This window comes from Lepisosteus platostomus, chromosome 8 (genome assembly GCF_059453375.1).
Source record: "Lepisosteus platostomus isolate fLepPlt1 chromosome 8, fLepPlt1.hap1, whole genome shotgun sequence".
NCBI classification, from domain to species: Eukaryota; Metazoa; Chordata; class Actinopteri; order Semionotiformes; family Lepisosteidae; genus Lepisosteus; species Lepisosteus platostomus.
Window position 1 is genome coordinate 18,571,715 of NC_142618.1, and position 17,672 is coordinate 18,589,386.

Genomic DNA, 17,672 nt, shown 5'->3' on the forward strand with positions numbered 1-17,672 from the left:
AGTGAGTGCAGGCAACTTGGTTTCTACCCAAGTTCCTTGATGTTCCTCACTCTCCTGTATTCATGCCTCTCGACATTGGGATTCCGGGAAGACCTCCCTATTTCCAGCAGCGTCAGTGATGATGGTCCCAGCGTGCTGTGACAGTCATGTTGCTGTGTGTTCGCTTCTAGTCTGTCTACATGTCCGTCAACCAAGACTGGTCCTTGTAGAGTAGTCCTCTGCTGGGAGGAGAAGAGCGGTTTGTGAAATATAGAAATATATAGAATATGCTGTGTCCAGCAAAAAATCTTTCATAGCAGGAGAATAGAGCAGGTGACACAGACAGTTACAGTACAGGATGGGAGACACAGTGAGAGGAGGTAACAGGGGAATATAGACTGTTTTACAGTACAGGACAGGAGACCGTGAGGGGAGATGACAGGGGAATATAAACAGCTGCGGTACAAGGCAGGGGAGGAAAGACCAGGGAGAGTGGCATGAATCACTGTAGCTTTAATCAGGAGATGGTTCATGAGCATCAGGAGTTGGAGCAGTGTGAGCTGTTCCTGCTCGGAGCTTGTGTGAGAGGCAGCTGGTGAACAGACACACCCTGTTACCACAACAGACATGATTGTACTCGAGGACTGGATTTTCAGGTCTCCTGCAGGCAGTTAGATAAGTTAGAAAGCAAAAACATTTTTACTATGTACTGACACAAGGTAAATGCATAGTTTGCATACATCTCCACACCAGAACTGTCTGGGAAAACGATCAGTCGGCCTTCGACAGATTGTTGTGCCCAATATGTGCTGGTTATCAAGTGCTGCCTCCTGTCTTTACTGAGCAGAGAGGCCACCAGGAATCCAGTGGCAACTTTGAAGGACTGCAGGGCTTTACGTGGAAGACTGGTCAGTGTGTACATGTCGCAACACTATCCCAGGCCCTGCACAAGCCTGAGCTGTACGGGCAAGAAGAAAACCACAACTCCAAAAAGCCCAGATTGAGTCATGTGAGAGGTGTGCCAAGCAGCACTGTGGTGAGGCCTGTGTTTTTATGGTCTGATGAAACCAGGATGGGACTTTTGGTGCTAAATGCAAAACATCCCATTCAGAAAAAAGTCAGTACAGCTCCTCACCCACAGAGCACCATCTCTGCAGTAAAGCATGGTGGAGGCTGCATTCTGTTATGGGGGTGTTTCTCTGCACCTGGGACTGGGGCTTTTATCAGGACAGAAGGGGAACTGGATGAAACCAAATACAGATAACCTGCTGCCCTCTGCTAGGAAGCTGTGTGATTTCTGGGGGGGGGGGGGGGCAGCTGAGGTGTGTGCTGTGTGATTTCTGCCTCTGTCACCCCCCCAGAAATCACACAGCACACTCCTCTGCTGTCACCCTCCAACAGTCTGCCCCAGTGAGGTGTGTTTATTGTCAGTAACATTAAACATTACGAACAAGAGGCCCGTATGCTGCTTGTTCCACCCCGACCCAGCTCGTTGTCCTGTGGCCTGTGAGTGAAATGCCTGGAGACGCTTGTTCCCTGGTTTCCTGCAGGAGACAGAACAGAGGAAAAGAAGTCAGTCACGCTGTTAGGGGAAGTGGTTTGTTTGTGTTCCGCCCTAGGTTGTGATTCTGTTGGCACCTTGTCAGTCTTAGTGTCTCAGGCTGTGTTTGCAATGCAAACGTGGTAAACTGGGTGAATTTGGTTTGCTCATCAGGGAGGGGCTGGCCAATTGGATGAGTTCACTGAACAGCAGAACAGCTGTCAGGCTCCGTTAATTCAGGCAGGGGAGGGAACTGTTGAATTGACAAGCTCCTTTCATACACCACAGCATGGACACCTGCAGAGTGCAGCAGTAATACAGCCTGCCGTGTCTTTCAAGAGTTAACTCTGTGTCCTCTGTGTCCAGAACAGTCGGACACTGCAGGTCTGAGCACAACTGGGACTGGGACTGGTTTTAGAACACTCTTTATCTCTGATGCACAAACAGGGTGCGATCCCAGCGTCCCTGTGTGAGTTTCTTCAGGTTTTAGTTATTGTTTTGCGTTGCGCAGCTGTGCGTGATGTCCGACAGAGCTGTGCGGCCTCAGTGCCCAGTAGAAACGCACAAACACAAGATCCTGCACGTCTCGCATGCTTCTGGGAGACCGGCCAGCTGCTGGCCACGGACTGTCTCTGTTCGCTTTCACAGCCAGTCCAGGGAGTTAGACTCCGCTGTCGACAGGGAAGCTGCGCCCCATGTTTCCGAGGAAGAATAACTCGTGTGTTTTGTGTTGCAGGAGCAGTGTCGGGCCAGAGGGGTGCAGAGTGGATTTTACTTCACAACCAAGAGGAACAAACTTTCACAACCAAAGCTGTGCTTTTTAAATCGTCAGTCAAGTCGACTGAATATTCGACTAAGTGGAGTCTACAGTCTGCTAAAACGACACAGTCCCCACTGGCGCATCCTGAGGGCAGAGTGGACCTCCCGTGCTCTGCAGCTGAATCCCGTCTCCCTTCCCGCTGAAGGCAGCAAGCGCAAGGATCTCAGGAAGGAATTCCGAGTTTTTTCCGCTCCTCAGGATTCCTTACAGGGAATTGAATCTTTTGCCCCCTCTTAGAAATTCCTGCTCCAGACTGCCCGTTTCTCCGGGAGTGTGGTCCCGGAGGGAGACGGGAAGGCCGCCTGCAGCCGCGATCGCTTGTGCCCCGTCGCCATGCGGGCGGGCGGGTCTGACCGCCGGGGCGACGCCACTGTTGATCCGGCTCCGGAGACGAGCGGGGGTGCGAGCGGGCCTTCGCGGGTGTGAATGCAGTCGGATCGGCCAGGTACCGGACCTCGACCCACACTGTGCGCGGGCTCTCCCTGCGTCTATTTCGAGTGCACCGCCACTTTCCAAGACCGCCCGTGAACTGTTCTCACACCAGTGCGATAGACGAGAGGGTTCGATGAGGCTGGGCGGCGTTCCCCCCGGAGCCCTGTAGGACTGCTTCTGATACCACTGGCCTCGAGGGAGTCTGTGCTCGTGTCTGCAGCCTGTGGGTAATCAAAAGCCCCTTCACCTCGTCTCCTTTCTTCCCGATTTAAATCAGAACGTTGACTCTGTCGTAGAAACCTGCCTCGATTTCTTCATGTTCAGAGTCCTTCGGCCCGATTCAGGGACACTTGGTTATTTTTTTTAACTGGAAGCGAAAGATGGGTTGCCTTTGAAGAAGGCAGGATCTCCCGCTGGTCAGATTGTCACTGGATCACTGTCCGTGAAGAAGCGCTGTTGTGCTTTCAAAGGTTGGGCCTCGGAGGAGTACCCTGCATTTCCCTTCTTCCTGGCTATGAAAATACGTGAAAAACACACGTATAGCTACTGTGCGTGTCTTTGGACTTTTCTTAGTTCTTGGAGAGTGTTCCGGGTGTGCTCACCACGTATTTAGCACACTGTGCTGTTCTCGTATGTTTCTCAGCAGCGTAGTTGAGCCTCAGTCATGTCTTCAGCACTCTGGACTCCGGTTTCCTAAGATTTCCCTTAGTTCCGCACACCTAAGCACTGTAGTGTTCCGCAGGTGCGCCCAAGAGCTTTAAGCATCTCGGCGTCCCCATCTGCGGTTCTGAACCTCTCTTAGGCTCTGCATATCAAATCCCACAGCTTTGGATCAGAAGTCCTCAGGACCTGAGGCTAAGTGGCTCTGAAAGGACCACGACGCTCTGTGCCGCTGCGTGAGGGCGCCGGGGGACCCTGCGTGTGGTAGAGGGGTCGCGCCGCGGATAGTCCGGCCCCATTCGGCACGCGGCTTCCCGGCTGGAAAACAGCGCACGAGCCGGGGAAGCACGACGCCTCGCACTGGCGCTGCCTGCCCGTCTCCGGACTCGTCCACTCCGCCTCTTCTCGTTGTTCACCTCCAGCGAAGGGCTCTGCCCCCGAGCTCCCCCTCTCCGGTCCCAGTTCCTTTGCGTTGGGGAAACCGGGACCTAAATCCCGCCCCTTGGGTTTCCAGACAGCTGGGAAGGGCCACCACCGCCAGCGGGGACGTGCCGGGGCTCGAGCAGCACTCGGAGCGCTAGGAAACCCGATCGATTTTCAAAAAGTAAGTTTTCTTTTCATGTATATAGATATCCACTTATGTATATATGTCAAAAGAAAACTTACTTTTTCCAAATTGTAGACCGGCCGGAGGCTCCAGGACAAGGTCTCAGTGAACACGTTACAGCGTCGCCGTGATCCTACGCAAAGAGAGACTTGATTCTCCGAAGTGCTTGACGGCAGAGATTTTTAATTTGTTTTTTAGCTTGTCTAGTAAGAGAGCTGGCCCCGTACACTAAGGAAAAGCCACACGTGCGGATCGGCCTCCGGGCTCCAAGAGCCATTCCAGAGCCAATAGCCTAGGGACCTCGCCTGTCTCTGCCCGCCTTCCCTCCTCCTCGCGACTCCGGAGGGGGCGGACGGGTCGCCCTTCGTCTACCTCCCCTCGGGCCTCTGTCCCTCGGGCTCTGTTGACCCCTTTCCCCACCAGATTCTCCGAAGCCTTTCCGTTAATCTTCCGAGGCCCCAAAGCGTTCGCGATAATTGCGTCTCTTTTAAAAAAAGGTCCGTTGTACTTCAATTGGCCGTAAACATCCGCGTCACTTCAGAGGGTTCCTCGCCTGGGCCTTGTGTCCTGTGTCCGGAACACGTTTCTCAGATTCGAGCCCCTTATCCCTCACTCCAGGCTGCAGGGACTCAGTCCTCCCGGTGGAGCCTGGAGCGACTGTTGTCCAGAGCATGGTAAGAAAAGGTGGATGAAGCCCAGTGTGCTCTTTCTCTGAACACTGAAGGATAGACGAGCCTTCAGTTCAAACATACTGCACAGTCGCTATTTCCCAAAACGTTTCAAACCCAAACTCTGTAAAGCACGCTGCCACCGTCTCGTTTGGGTTCTACCCTTTCACCTTCCGGCTGGGTAGGAGAGATTTTTCTTTCGGAAAAAGACCGTAAGAAAATTAGTGCGCTACGTTCAGTTTTGTGGTCCATCCTGCCTTTCAAGTCGAAACGGCAAAACCCTTTCTTGAGAGAACAGACATAACGGGAAGAGATGATCCCTTAAGGCTTGCTAACTCCTCTCTCAAGTAATGCGCTGTTAACGGCTAGACCTGGTCGTAGTTGAGCTGCCTTTGACGGCAACATCACACACTGCTTGCTCTACACTTCAAGTGTTTTTGTTAGTTCGGCTTGGTAATCTTTTAGTAGTTGGATGGACTTTCAGGCAGCCCTGTAATGTGCTGCGTGGTAGTGGGAGTTTTAGGAAGGCCGGATAGGTGCTGCGCTTGTTAACGACAAGCAGAGGGGTCTTAGCCTAGACCAGTGCAGACAGCTGGGCTCCAGACTGCAGGGAAATTAAAGCACAGGCACTTGAAAAAGAGATTTCTTATTTTAGAGTGTATATATCTTATTTAAAAATCTGGTTGACTTGTAACCTTTTACGCACCAAAACCGCAAGGAGAGAAGCCATATTTTCAAAAGTAGTTTGCTTTTTCTTTAAAAAAAAAAATACACCTATTGAACATATATTTTTGTATCACAGCCTATCTCTACCAACATATACTTTTTTTTAAAAAGATATTAAAACGGGCAGTTTTGTTGCATCAGTTTCCATTTGATATATGCAGAAACCATAAGCCTCTCTGAGTTCTTCCTGTGCGTTTCTTGTTCATAAGTCAGGTACATACTACAAATAAAAAATAAATAGGTTCACCCCTACTGCATCTTCTGTTTGCACGTCTACAAGGAGATTATAAATTGGTCTTCACTGCTTTATTAGGGAGTTCTTTTACCACCACAATCCGTTCTTCTGTAAAAAGTCTCATTTTGGGAAACCTGTCACTTGACACAAATCACATTTTCATTTTATCAGTGCACCTTTTCCAAAAAACTCCCATATTCTGGTCGAACTTCAGTGCAGTTTCTCTGTAATTAACCGACTGAATCCAGATCAGGTCTCTCATTGCAGCAGAGCGGCTGTCGGTCTGTCCTGGCCTCCTTTACGATACACAAATTAAGGTTTTCTTTCTTTGGTTCCAAAGACGAACGAAAGCAAGTTGCTGGGTGGACTCCAGTTGTATTAAAGGAAAGCAGTCCACTGTTGTGCTGTGCGCGGGACGTTCCAGAAGTATCGCCCCTTCCCATCTCTCCCTAGTTCAGCGAACCTCTCCCTGACACCTCTTCTGCCTTGAGCCTCTCGTTCCCAGATTGCCTGGTACGCTCCTCCCGTTTTTTAACCCTCCCCTCCTGACGGGCTTCTTTGCTCCTGTTTCCTGCCAAGGAATCTCACGCCACGGACTCTACAATACCTCTGAAAACTTGGGAACGCCTCTCTCCTTGGGCCTGTGAATTTTCTCCCTCCCCCTCGTCTTGACAGCAAGTTTCTCTCTGTGCTCCCTGGGACTGGTGCTCTCTCTTCTTCCTCCTCCTCCTCCTCCTCGCTCCCTGCCTCTGGGCTATGTTGACCCCTGGGGGCTCCCCCTGTCCTGCGAGAAGCCAGCGCCCGCCCGCCCGTCTCTGACGAACGCCTGCTCAGCGTGTCCTCTCTCCCTTTCCCTCTCTCTCCCCGCTCCTCCCCCCGCCTCTGCTCAGGAGAGCCAGGCCCTTCCACCTCTCTCTCTTTCCCAGCGGCAGTATGCCCAGCGTCAACAAGTCCCCCGGCGGGGCTGGCTCCTCCTCGTCCGCGAGCCTCAAGCCCAGCAAGTACATCCCGGTGTCAGCCGCCACGACCTTCCTGGTGGGCTCCACCACCCTCTTCTTCGCCTTCACGTGAGTCTCCCTCGGCCTCCGGCCTGCGCCTGTCCTTCTCCTGGGTGTGAGTGCGTGTCTTCCTCCCCGGCTGCTTCTCTTCCGGGTCTGAACTGGAGCGTGTATCCGTGTCTGTGTGTGTTCCTCTTGTGGGCTGTCTGGATACTGGTATACCAGTTCACCTGCGTGCATGTCGGACCCACTCGATGTTAGACATCACTAGTGCTATTGCTGCCTCCTGCCTTTTGCAGTTGGAGCTGAGTGTTTCTTCTCTCTTACTTAGCCGTTTTAATTTTCTAATGTTTTCTTAATTGGTGAACAATAGAAGTGTATGCTTGTGTGGTACAGAGGAAAGAGCTAATTTTACGGTATTAACCCCTCTCTCTCAGTGCAGTGTTAATGTCCTGTAGTGTCCAGTCAGTGTGTCTGGACTGTATTGACCCCTCTCTCTTAGTGCAGTGTTAATGTCCTGTAGTGTCCAGTCAGTGTGTCTGGACTGTACTAACCCCTCTCTCTCAGTGCAGTGTTAATGTCCTGTAGTGTCCAGTCAGTGTGTCTGGACTGTATTAACCCCTCTCTCTCAGTGCAGTGTTAATGTCCTGTAGTGTCCAGTCAGTGTGTCTGGACTGTATTAACCCCTCTCTCTCAGTGCAGTTCTTAAGCCCATCCTCCCTATTTTCACTGTCTCTCCACCCCTCTGTCTTTGTGTCAGTCACTCATTTATCCCCAGATTAAAGAGAAACAACAAGCGCAAAAACTAGGCCAACATCTGTCACCCTTAATGAAATGCTCGCTCACTCTCTGTATATCTGCTGCTTTTGACACTCTGAAACAGTTAATCAGTTATGTGTTTTTCAGTTTTTCACTCTTCTTATTGTCATTTTCTTGTTTTGTAAAATCCCTCTGTATTTTATCACAGCTTGTGTGGACTTGCTGTGCACACTGTGTTGCACAGGGTGTTCTGCTCTGTGCTCCCTCTCCTGTTCTTTTTTATGGTGTGTTGGGAATATTTTGTTGCATCTTTCCGTGTGTCAATGACGAAGGAGAATAACCAAATCGAGGTTCTGCAGCACCAGGGTTGCGAGCCCCCTGATGTATTGTGATCTGGAAGAATAACCAGTTTAGGGTTCTGGTTTGGGGACCCCTGGTCTAGACTGTTTCTCTTCCATGCTGTATTCACCCCGTCTCCCCCATTCAGGTGTCCCTGGTTGACGCACCAGTTCTCTATGGCGATCCCCATCTATAATGGCGTCATCTTCCTCTTCGTTCTGGCCAACTTCTGCATGGCCACCTTCATGGACCCTGGCATCTTCCCCCGAGGTAACTGCTGACCGGCGCGCCCTGGTTGTCTGTCTGTCTGTCTCCTCTCCTCCTGTCTCTGTGCAGTATTGGTGCAGCGTTGAGCCACCTGTCCTCCACCGTGCTGTTCCCTGGAGTCCTGTGTTGCCAGATCGCTTTTCTTCCGTCTCAGCGCCTGTCACGCTGCAGGCTCCCAGCCCGCCTGTGCTGTGTCTTAATTATTCCCATCTCTTCCGGCCCCCAGCGGAGGAGGATGAGGACAAGGAGGACGATTTCCGGGCCCCGCTGTACAAGACGGTGGAGATCCGAGGGATCCAGGTGCGGATGAAGTGGTGCTCCACCTGCCGGTTCTACAGACCCCCCCGCTGCTCCCACTGCTCCGTCTGCGACAACTGTGTGGAGGTACGCCGACTGACGGGTCGGGACGGGCTGCCTGTCCATTCGGAACGGCCCTAACAGTTACTAAAGGGCTATATTTGCTAGATATTCCAAAGACTCAAAATTAATGAAACTACAACCTTTATAGTTTTATACCACTAAATTCAAATGCATTGCTAAAATATGACTAAAAGCGAATTCAGCTGCAAGTAAGTGGTTTCTGTCATTTTAGTTGGTTAGACCAAATTAAGCGTGTGACTAAAATACGACTAATAGACATTTTAGCTGACTTAACTGAAACTGCTCTTACCCTTGTACTGCATTCTGGTCAACTTCTGTCTGTCACACTTGCTGTTTTACGTTTTGGGATGATTGAGCCAATTAAGCCTGCTTTGCAGTGTGTAGTCCTTCGCTGCACTATACTGTTTTACTGCAGTATATCATCGTACCATCCCCTTGCCCCCCACTGGCATGTATTTCCTTTACTGTATCGCAGGCTGTTGTTTGCAATAATATACCGGGGGCGTGGCAGTTTCATTCCCTTTTCCAGTGCTCGCTGCGTTCGTTCCCTCTTCATAACCACGCAACGCCCACAGCTGCAACCTCTCGCTCTCTCTCCCCTGCAGGACTTCGACCACCATTGCCCCTGGGTGAACAACTGCATCGGTCGTCGCAACTACCGCTACTTCTTCCTGTTCCTGCTGTCCCTCACCACGCACATCATGGGCGTCTTTGGCTTCGGCCTTCTGTTCATCCTGTACCACACCGAGGAGCTGGGCAAGATCCACTGTGCCGTCACGTATCCTTCAGTGCCGATGCTCTGGTCCTGTAATGACCGTGTGGGATATCGACCCCTGACCCTAATTACCTGATAAACTACCTGATTTTCTGGTTGAGAAGTACCTTTAAAACCTGCAGGACTTAAATCCTGGGCTGCCCATCATGGGCATTGGCCCATTACAAAAGGTAAGATCGCGCCCCATCTCCTAGCTCCCCAAAACTGAGACAGTGTACCTCCCTCCTGCTGCAGGAGAGGGGAAAGAGAAGTGTGATTATGTCCCAGTAGGGGGCAGGGCAGAGCTGTGGCTGACCATCACACGCACTGTAGGTGAACACTGCCCTCTCTTCAACATCTGATCTTCTCTCTCGGGTCTGCTGGGCAGAGGCACGGCCAGTCGTTGTCCTGTCTTGGCATGTGACAGAAGAGCTGGCCTCCCTGGCGGTGTGGGTGTGTTTGTCCTTGACCCTCTCCCTGTCCAGGATGGCGGTGATGTGTGTGGCTGGCCTCTTCTTCATCCCAGTGGCTGGGCTGACGGGTTTCCACATTGTACTGGTGGCCAGGGGACGGACCACTAATGAACAGGTGAGTGCAGGAATCATTTCACCATCTTCTGATCAGGTCCGTCTCGCTGTCCTTTTCTCTGTACCGTGTGTCTTCCGGAGAGCCCGTTTCACAGTTTTCATCAGTGCGAGTCTGTCATTGTGTCAGTCGTGAGGCATGTTGGTAAGGTTGGTGGAGGCGCGCTGTAAATTACCACCTTGTGGTCAGATGAGCCCAGTCACTACCAGGATTAAGTGTTTTGCCGTGTGTTAAGCTGGTGGACCAGTAGGAGTTGCTGTTTCCTCTGAACCATTTTCCCAGCCAGTGTTCTGATATGGTGACCAGGTACATTGTGCTATAGAAGGTGCTGTCATTTGGATGAAATTACAAACTGTGGTCCTGGCTTGAGGTCCACTCTGTGAATAAAGTTCGCTCTGCTCCTGGTTCAGTAGTTTCTTTCTCCTCCCCCTGACCTGTGAGCAGTAAGTCCGCTGGTGCAGGAGGGGGCTGTGTGTCTCCCAGGTGGGGCCCGCGGGTGCAGGAGGGGGCTGTGTGTCTCCCAGGTGGAGCTGCTGGTGCAGGAGGGGGCTGTGTGTCTCCCAGGTGGGCCCGCGGGTGCAGGAGGGGGCTGTGTGTCTCCCAGGTGGGGCCCGCGGGTGCAGGAGGGGGCTGTGTGTCTCCCAGATGTGGCCGCCTGTGCGCTGTGTGTCTCCCAGGTGGGGCCGCGGGTGCAGGAGGGGGCTGTGTGTCTCCCAGGTGGGGCCCGCGGGTGCAGGAGGGGGCTGTGTGTCTCCCAGATGGGGCCGCCTGTGCAGGAGGGGGCTGTGTGTCTCCCAGGTGGCTGCACTTCAGTGGGGGAGGAAATTAGTTCCCTTCTATATGTGTAAAGAGCTTTTGGACCCTTTTTGATTGAAAATGCTTTAAAAATACAAGAAACTGTTTAACTCTGTTACAGTGGCTGAGTTAATGGCTATGTGTTGATTTTATTCAGAAGAATCAGACTGATCTCTGATTCAAATGCTGTTCATTTAAAGTAGAATTTTAAACACCTGAAGTGCCCTGGCAGGGAGAGGGGCTAGTTGTGTGACTGCTATTTCAGTCTACCAATTAATATCAGATGACTAATTCCTATTAATGAAAGATCCAATGGCAAGCACATTCAGTCCAGTGTAATTAAAAGAGAACCGACACCACTGTGTTTTCTATGGGAATAGCCCGGAAGACCCCACAGAGCTGGTCTGTTAGCGGACAAGTGCACATGGCGTCCTGTTCCCTACAGAAACAGGTGGTGGGTGGAGCTGTAGAGGAGTGGAGGACTGCACTGTAGCGCAGGTCTGAGCTTTAGCAGATTCACTCCAGTCCAGTCACAAGAAGGCCAAAGAAATAAATACAGTGTAGAATTAGAGAGCAAGAGATGCAATCTGAGCCTAAAAGTAATTGACGATATAGGCCTGTGTCCTACTGTTGGCCACAGATACAGAGAGGGTGTGAACAGTACAGCACTGCAGTAATCCTGGAGCACTAAAACAGGTTACAAATGAGAAGGCAATTCGGCACATCCAGCCCGTTTGGTAGTTAGCATTTCCCTTTTCTTCAAAGCCAAGGTTATCGGTTTCAAGTATATGGCTGGGCAGCTTCTTCTTAACGCTTACAAACCTCTGTGTCCTAACTTGAGGATCTCTTTCAGCTGTTTCTTGAAAAAAACGAGGCTCGCAGCTTCAATAGAATTACCGTTTCATACTCCCGCCGCCCTTTGTGTATAGACATATTGGTATTATAGATGTTGCTGCCAGAAACTTAAATGACTGGTGTAGCTAAACTTTACTTGGCCTATGTGTGTGGTTTGGACAGACAGCGCAGCAGGTGTTCCTCTCTCTTCCCTTGTATCTTGTCGCCACATCCTAGTCAATTTGCATAGATCTGCTTTAAGAAAGTGTCATAAAAACACTTAATCAAGAATGATGAGGTCTCTGTAAGTTAAGGGTGAGAATTATACCCAGTTAGGGATAAGGTTAATATCGCCCCAACCACCATAATTATAGGTTTAGTAAAATCCAAGCATTCGTGAGACAAGGCTCAGCTTTTGTGCTCATTCTTCTACTGTATCGTTAAGTGCCCCACGCGTCTAAATCCTGGAGTCAGTTGTCATCATGCTTACCCTAAGGTCATGAGCACTTAAACATTAAATGTATGTGAAAATGAAATATGATGAACCCTCCAACTTGCCTGCTTGAAAGTGTACTCCACAATCCTTTGTCGTTTTGGTCAGTATCATGCTGTGACCTGACTCCAGACTCCCGGTGTCTGATGTGTTCCACATGCCATCGGTCAGTTGTGGCCTGTCTGTGTGTGGTCAGACAGTCGGACAAATGCCTGTCCGGTGAAGGACACAGCTTTGATTGGCCATAGGGCAGGCTCAGAACACGTGGCTCATTAAGATAAGCACACAGATCTCCAGACTGGTGGCAGGGGAACAGGCACTCTCTGGCCCACTTGATTCCAGTCTGGGCTGTGCACCAGTCCCCAGTGGGATCGCATCACCAAGGTCCGGTCCGCGCCGGTCCAAGCAGGATTCCACCTGCGGAGGAGGGAGACTGACTGCTGAAGCCTGTTTTCTATGCTGTCAGCCTGAGGGCCCTGGCTGTCACACACAACAAAGAGAGGATGAAAGTGTGCGTCTTAGGGTTGCAGATATTTAATGCAGTATGATGATAAACTTGTGGTTTGGTTTAGAAATAGTTAATCCAAATTTATTTGTAATCCTTCAGATATGACCTGTATAAGCTCCCCTCCCTCCAATCCCCTCCCAAAATCTGTTATGGGTTATGGTTAAAAACCTATAATCCTGTCAGCACAGCAAATTAATACACAGTCTGTCGTTGCTCAGCGTGCAACAACACACTCCTTAATCTGCATCTGTAACCCCAGTGTCTGTTGGTAACAAGCTTGCTGTCTGATGTATTATACTGGAGGGCATTGTGTGGCTTTATCTGTCTTGCTGAGTCCCCCTCCTCCACGTCTCTCGGGGAGAAGCCATGAGTCTCTGCACTCTGTGAAATCAGGTGCTCATGTGTTCCACCAAAGAGAGACTTCACAATCGCGTCCCCCTATGTACCACTGATGAGAGCCTCTTTAGTCAGATTCTTCCTGTGTTTCGTGGCTCTCTCTGTCCAGTCAGTGTTTGTCCTGTCAACCAGCTGTCTGACTGACGATGAACAATTAATGTGCTGTGGTGTCCACTTGATTGCAGTGCCTGTGTCTGTGCAGCGTTATCCAGTCCTTATTCTTGGTGGAGCTCAGGCTAGGGTCTTGGAATCATGCTGTCCTGTCATAAGCTCGCTTCTTGGTTACAGTAGTTGCTCTGTGCTGTGTGAATGTCTCTCTCTTCCTCCGCCTCCGAGTCCAGTGTTCCTGTCCTGTGGCGTTGATTAGCAGTTTGACTCTCTCTTTCTCTCAGGTGACGGGTAAATTCCGCGGAGGGGTCAATCCCTTTACGAATGGCTGCTGGAGGAATGTGTCTCATGTTCTGTGCAGCTCGCAGGCCCCCAGGTGAGTCCATTTCCACTTTCGCTGTATACTCTTCCCCTGAGACCATGCACTCTCTCCGTATAACTTTGTCCATAACAGTCTCTCTCAGTGCAGTGTTAATGTCCTGTAGTGTCCAGTCAGGGTGTCAGGACTGTATTAACCCCTCTCTCTCAGTGCAGTGTTAATGTCCTGTAGTGTCCAGTCAGTGTGTCTGTACTGTATTAACCCCTCTCTCTCAGTGCAGTGTTAATGTCCTGTAGTGTCCAGTCAGTGTGTCTGGACTGTATTAATTCCCCCTTATTCCCTCAGGTACCTGGGCCGTCCTCGACAGGAGCAGTCAGTGCTGATCAAGCCTCCCTTTTTGAGGCCTGAGCTGACGGACGCCCAGCTGGGGGTGAAGATCCTAGACAACGGCATTCAGGGAGACTTGCACTCCTCTAGGGTAAGTGGGGAGGGTGTGCCGTCTGTGTGCGGTGTATATACAGTCTGTGGTTACCAGGGTATTACAACTGACTGGTGTCTCTCTTTTTCCAGTCCAAAGGCAGTCTGGAGGTGATGGAGAGCCAGTCAGCTGATGCAGAGCCACCTCCCCCTCCCAAGCCTGAGCTTCATAGATACCCTGGGCTGAGGGCCCAGATGTCACTGGGGCATACTGAAGGTAATACTGTGCTGGAGACTGCGGTCACTGTACACTGCATCAAACACTGGCCACACCCCTAGCCTGGGCTGAGGCTAATACTGTGCTGGAGACAGTGTACTGCGGTCACTGTACACTGCATCGAACACTGGCCACACCCCTAGCCTGGGCTGCTAATACTGTGCTGGAGACAGTGTACTGCGGTCACTGTACACTGCATCAAACACTGGCCACACCCCTAGCCTGGGCTGCTAATACTGTGCTGGAGACAGTGTACTGCGGTCACTGTACACTGCATCGAACACTGGCCACACCCCTAGCCTGGGCTGCTAATACTGTGCTGGAGACAGTGTACTGCGGTCACTGTACACTGCATCAAACACTGGCCACAACCTTAGCCTGGACTGAGGCTAATACTGTGCTGGAGACAGTGTACTGCGGTCACTGTACACTGCATCGAACACTGGCCACACCCCTAGCCTGGGCTGAGGCTAATACTGTGCTAGAGACAGTGTACTGCGGTCACTGTACACTGCATCGAACACTGGCCACACCCCTAGCCTGGGCTGAGGGCCTAGATGTCACTGGGGCCTACTGAAGATAATACTGTGCTAGAGACCGTGCCTTGTGGTCACTCTACACTGTATCAAACACTGGAGATATCCCTACCCTTGACTGAAAGTCTTAGTGTACTAGAGAGGGTATACTGCAGTCCTTCTACACTGCATCAAACACTGGAGATGCCCCTAGCCTGTACTCAAGATAATACTGTGCTAGAGACTGGATGTTAATTTTGGTCACTGTACACTAGACATGCCACTAGCCTGGTTTGAGGGTAATACTGTGCGAGAGAGGTTGATCACTCACATGTTGCTTACTGTGTGTCTAGACTGTGTACAGTCCAGTCTAGTCCAGTTCACACTCCCAGGCCAAACCGTAGCTAGTCTGAAAACACAGCGACCACAAGCGACTCAGTCATCATCAGACGGGTCTTTGTCTGTGGTTCGTGCAGAGGTGGAGAAGTAATCACCTCGGGTACTTTTCCCTTCTGCTTTGCTTTCAAGTAGGAAAACCTCACCAAGTCTGACTACACAATCATGAAATCTCTTTAATAGATTTTTATGAGCAGTCTGTATTAATGGTAACTGGGGGTGTTATCAGTAAGTGCCTGCTGAACACTGATGCTTTTTTACAGATCGTACAAATCTGTGCTTGTGCTCTTGCGGACTGCAGTGCATTTCCCCTGTAGCCGGGGGCTCGGCAGCTCGGTCACAGTCCTGCTGAGCTGGCCTCGTGGGGACGTGACCCCTGCTGCTCCTTCCGAGTATAAACTCCAAACGCCACGGTGCCGATCGCTCTGCCTCCGCGAGCTGTGCCAGTGCTCTAACCCCCACCCCCCCCCCATCTCTTTTCTCCCCCCCAGAGAGCAGCCTGCTCAACGAGGCCCCGCCGACGCCCACCATGTACAAGTACCGGCCCAGCTACAGCAGCCCGGGCAAGAACCACACAGCCCTCGCTCACGCCTCCGGCAACAAGGTACCGCCGCCCCGCTGCCCGAGCCCTGCTGTAGCGCGGCGGCCGCCCAGCCGCCGGGAGGAGCCCGCGCAGGGCGCTTCTCATAACCTGATACAGGTGTGCCTCTAGGGTCGCGGGGAGCCCGGACACTGGCCAGCTTCAGACGGAGCAGGGCCTTCCTGTCCCTTTTCCAGCACGTGTGTGTGTGTGCCTGCATGGCATGAGGTCAACGGCCTGTGTAGTTGTGCTTCATCACAAGTACTTATTGTGCTGTTCCGTCTTTGGTAGTGATATTAACTTGTGACCCACTGTTTTTCTGTCGCTATACGTGACTATTTTTTGGGGTTTGTTTGTGTGTTAATGCCTTCATTCCTTTTTTTTTTTCTTTTTTGTGACTCTCAGTGGCAATCGATTGATCAGTAAGTCTTACTGGGAACCCCCCCTGTGTTTGTGTGTGTGTGTAGCCAGCGTTATTATTACAGGGGTGTATTCACTCGTGCAGGATATATCTTCTACACAGACCACGGCAGTGTAAAATGGGGCTGGATCTGTAGGTTCTATAGGTATTAAGAAGGTATCTCGGATCCCTCAAGTTAGTACAGGGGTCTCCGGCCCCAGTCCAGTTAGTAGAGGGGTTTCCAAATCTGGTCCTGAGAGCCCCTTTCAAGGTGGTCACCTGCTTTTGAAGACTGGAAACATCTGTCATCTTATAGAATCAAGCAAGTCATCTGTTCAGTTAAGAGAACTCGTGTTCTTGACTGTTGAAGAGTATATGCTAGTCCTCCTTGATCTCTATTTAATACACCATTGCTGTACTTGACAGTTTAGATTGTTCCATATCTTTGGAAATGATCTGTAGATCTTGCAGAGAAAACGCCAGCTGTTTCAGGAACAGCCATGTGGGAGCTCACGGGCAGTGTGACAGAGTCACACTGAAGTTTCCACAATGCCTTGAGCCCTTGATGTCGCTAGGCAAATAAAGAGACGATGTTGGTGTTGTATACAGGTGAAATCCAGTAAATGGGTTATGCCAGTGTAGGACATGAAATGTGAGTACAAGGTTGTAGGTCTCCTCACTCGGTCACACCGGATCACGATAGATCTTCAGTTTGCTTCTTCCACTAGGTTCCTTTGTGTTTTTATGTTGGAAGAAGCGGCTCCTGTTTTCTTTTTCATGTACTTCATTTCAACCACCCACCCACACCCATCCAGTTGTGTTTGTGTGTAGTAGTGTCTCCCACAGCGTTGTGTAATTCACGTGATGCCGAGACCGAGAGTTGTCAGGGGTGTCAAACATACAGCCCCCAGGTGAATCCGGCCCGTGGGGCGGCTGTGGTCAGACCCATCAGCCAGGATGCAGCGTGTGCCTTGTCTGAGCCCAAATAGCCCACACGTGAAACAGGCCCCCTTGGTGATGTCAGTCTCGTACAACGCATCCCCCTGCGGTTCCCTACCGCTGTGGCCCCGTCTGATGACATCACATGGCAACACCTCGTGTGTATAAATATGATGGGGAAGGCAATTGACCATCAAAAAGCGTCTGCCCTTCCGCCAATACCGGAGCAACTTCAATCACCTAATCGCCACTGGTAGCACTGAAGCCATACCTAGTGTTTTTTTAACGGTCTCAAAAAAGTTTTGAACATCACAAATAAAATTGTGTGGTTCAAGAAAAGCAGAAAAATCTCTCTCTAGAGGCAAATGTAAGGCTGACATGATTGATGTTTACATGAAGCTGTTGCCAAAGAGCTATAGTTGTTGAAGTTTTTATGTTGCTGATATCTAGCGAATAGTGTTTGCATTTTCGGTGTATTTTTTGTCACAGGAAAGCACTTTAAACTGCCTTTTGCTGTGTCCCAGTTAAAAGCTCTAATTCTACTCCTACAAAATCAAAGGCTGTTAATCACTATCATCAGTCTCTATAGCAGAGTTTACAGGCTGATCACTAATCCCACTGCAGTAGCTCACATCTCTGATTAATGGTTTATCAACAGATATCCATATACTCTACACACCCATCAAAAGGCAAATCGTTCTCAGCAACGTAATGTGAAACGTGACGTACAAAAAAATTCAAATCCCATCGTGTGCCCAATATTGCCTGTTCTTACTATCTCAAGAGTCCTGTCACGGTCAAAATAAAACACTTCTGCATGATTATGAGAATTATTCCAGTTAATTTACAAGACCAGATTCGTAAAAATTGTGAACTGTTGACCAGTGAAGTTGAAAGCAGTGCAAACGTCTTTCAATCTTATGCCTTTTCCCATCTTATTGCTTC

General features: G+C 50.5%; 1 protein-coding gene across 11 annotated transcripts in view; it reads left to right on the top strand.

Annotated features, from left to right (window-relative positions):
* Positions 1-17,672, top strand: part of LOC148657005 (palmitoyltransferase ZDHHC5-A-like) — a 31,067-nt gene that overhangs the window by 7,992 nt on the left and 5,403 nt on the right. For 2 of the 11 annotated variants that reach the window (XM_088642687.1, XM_088642677.1), the window contains exons 2-10: positions 2,256-6,734; positions 7,912-8,033; positions 8,257-8,414; positions 9,017-9,189; positions 9,651-9,753; positions 13,169-13,260; positions 13,549-13,681; positions 13,774-13,897; positions 15,300-15,508. In XM_088642687.1, the coding sequence (XP_088498813.1) occupies positions 6,601-6,734; positions 7,912-8,033; positions 8,257-8,414; positions 9,017-9,189; positions 9,651-9,753; positions 13,169-13,260; positions 13,549-13,681; positions 13,774-13,897; positions 15,300-15,508 (1,248 nt within the window). In that variant the 5' untranslated portion in view covers positions 2,256-6,600. The remainder of the gene's footprint in view (positions 1-2,255; positions 6,735-7,911; positions 8,034-8,256; positions 8,415-9,016; positions 9,190-9,650; positions 9,754-13,168; positions 13,261-13,548; positions 13,682-13,773; positions 13,898-15,299; positions 15,509-17,672) is intronic. The other 9 variants (XM_088642678.1, XM_088642679.1, XM_088642680.1 and 6 more) reach the window with 9 other exon arrangements.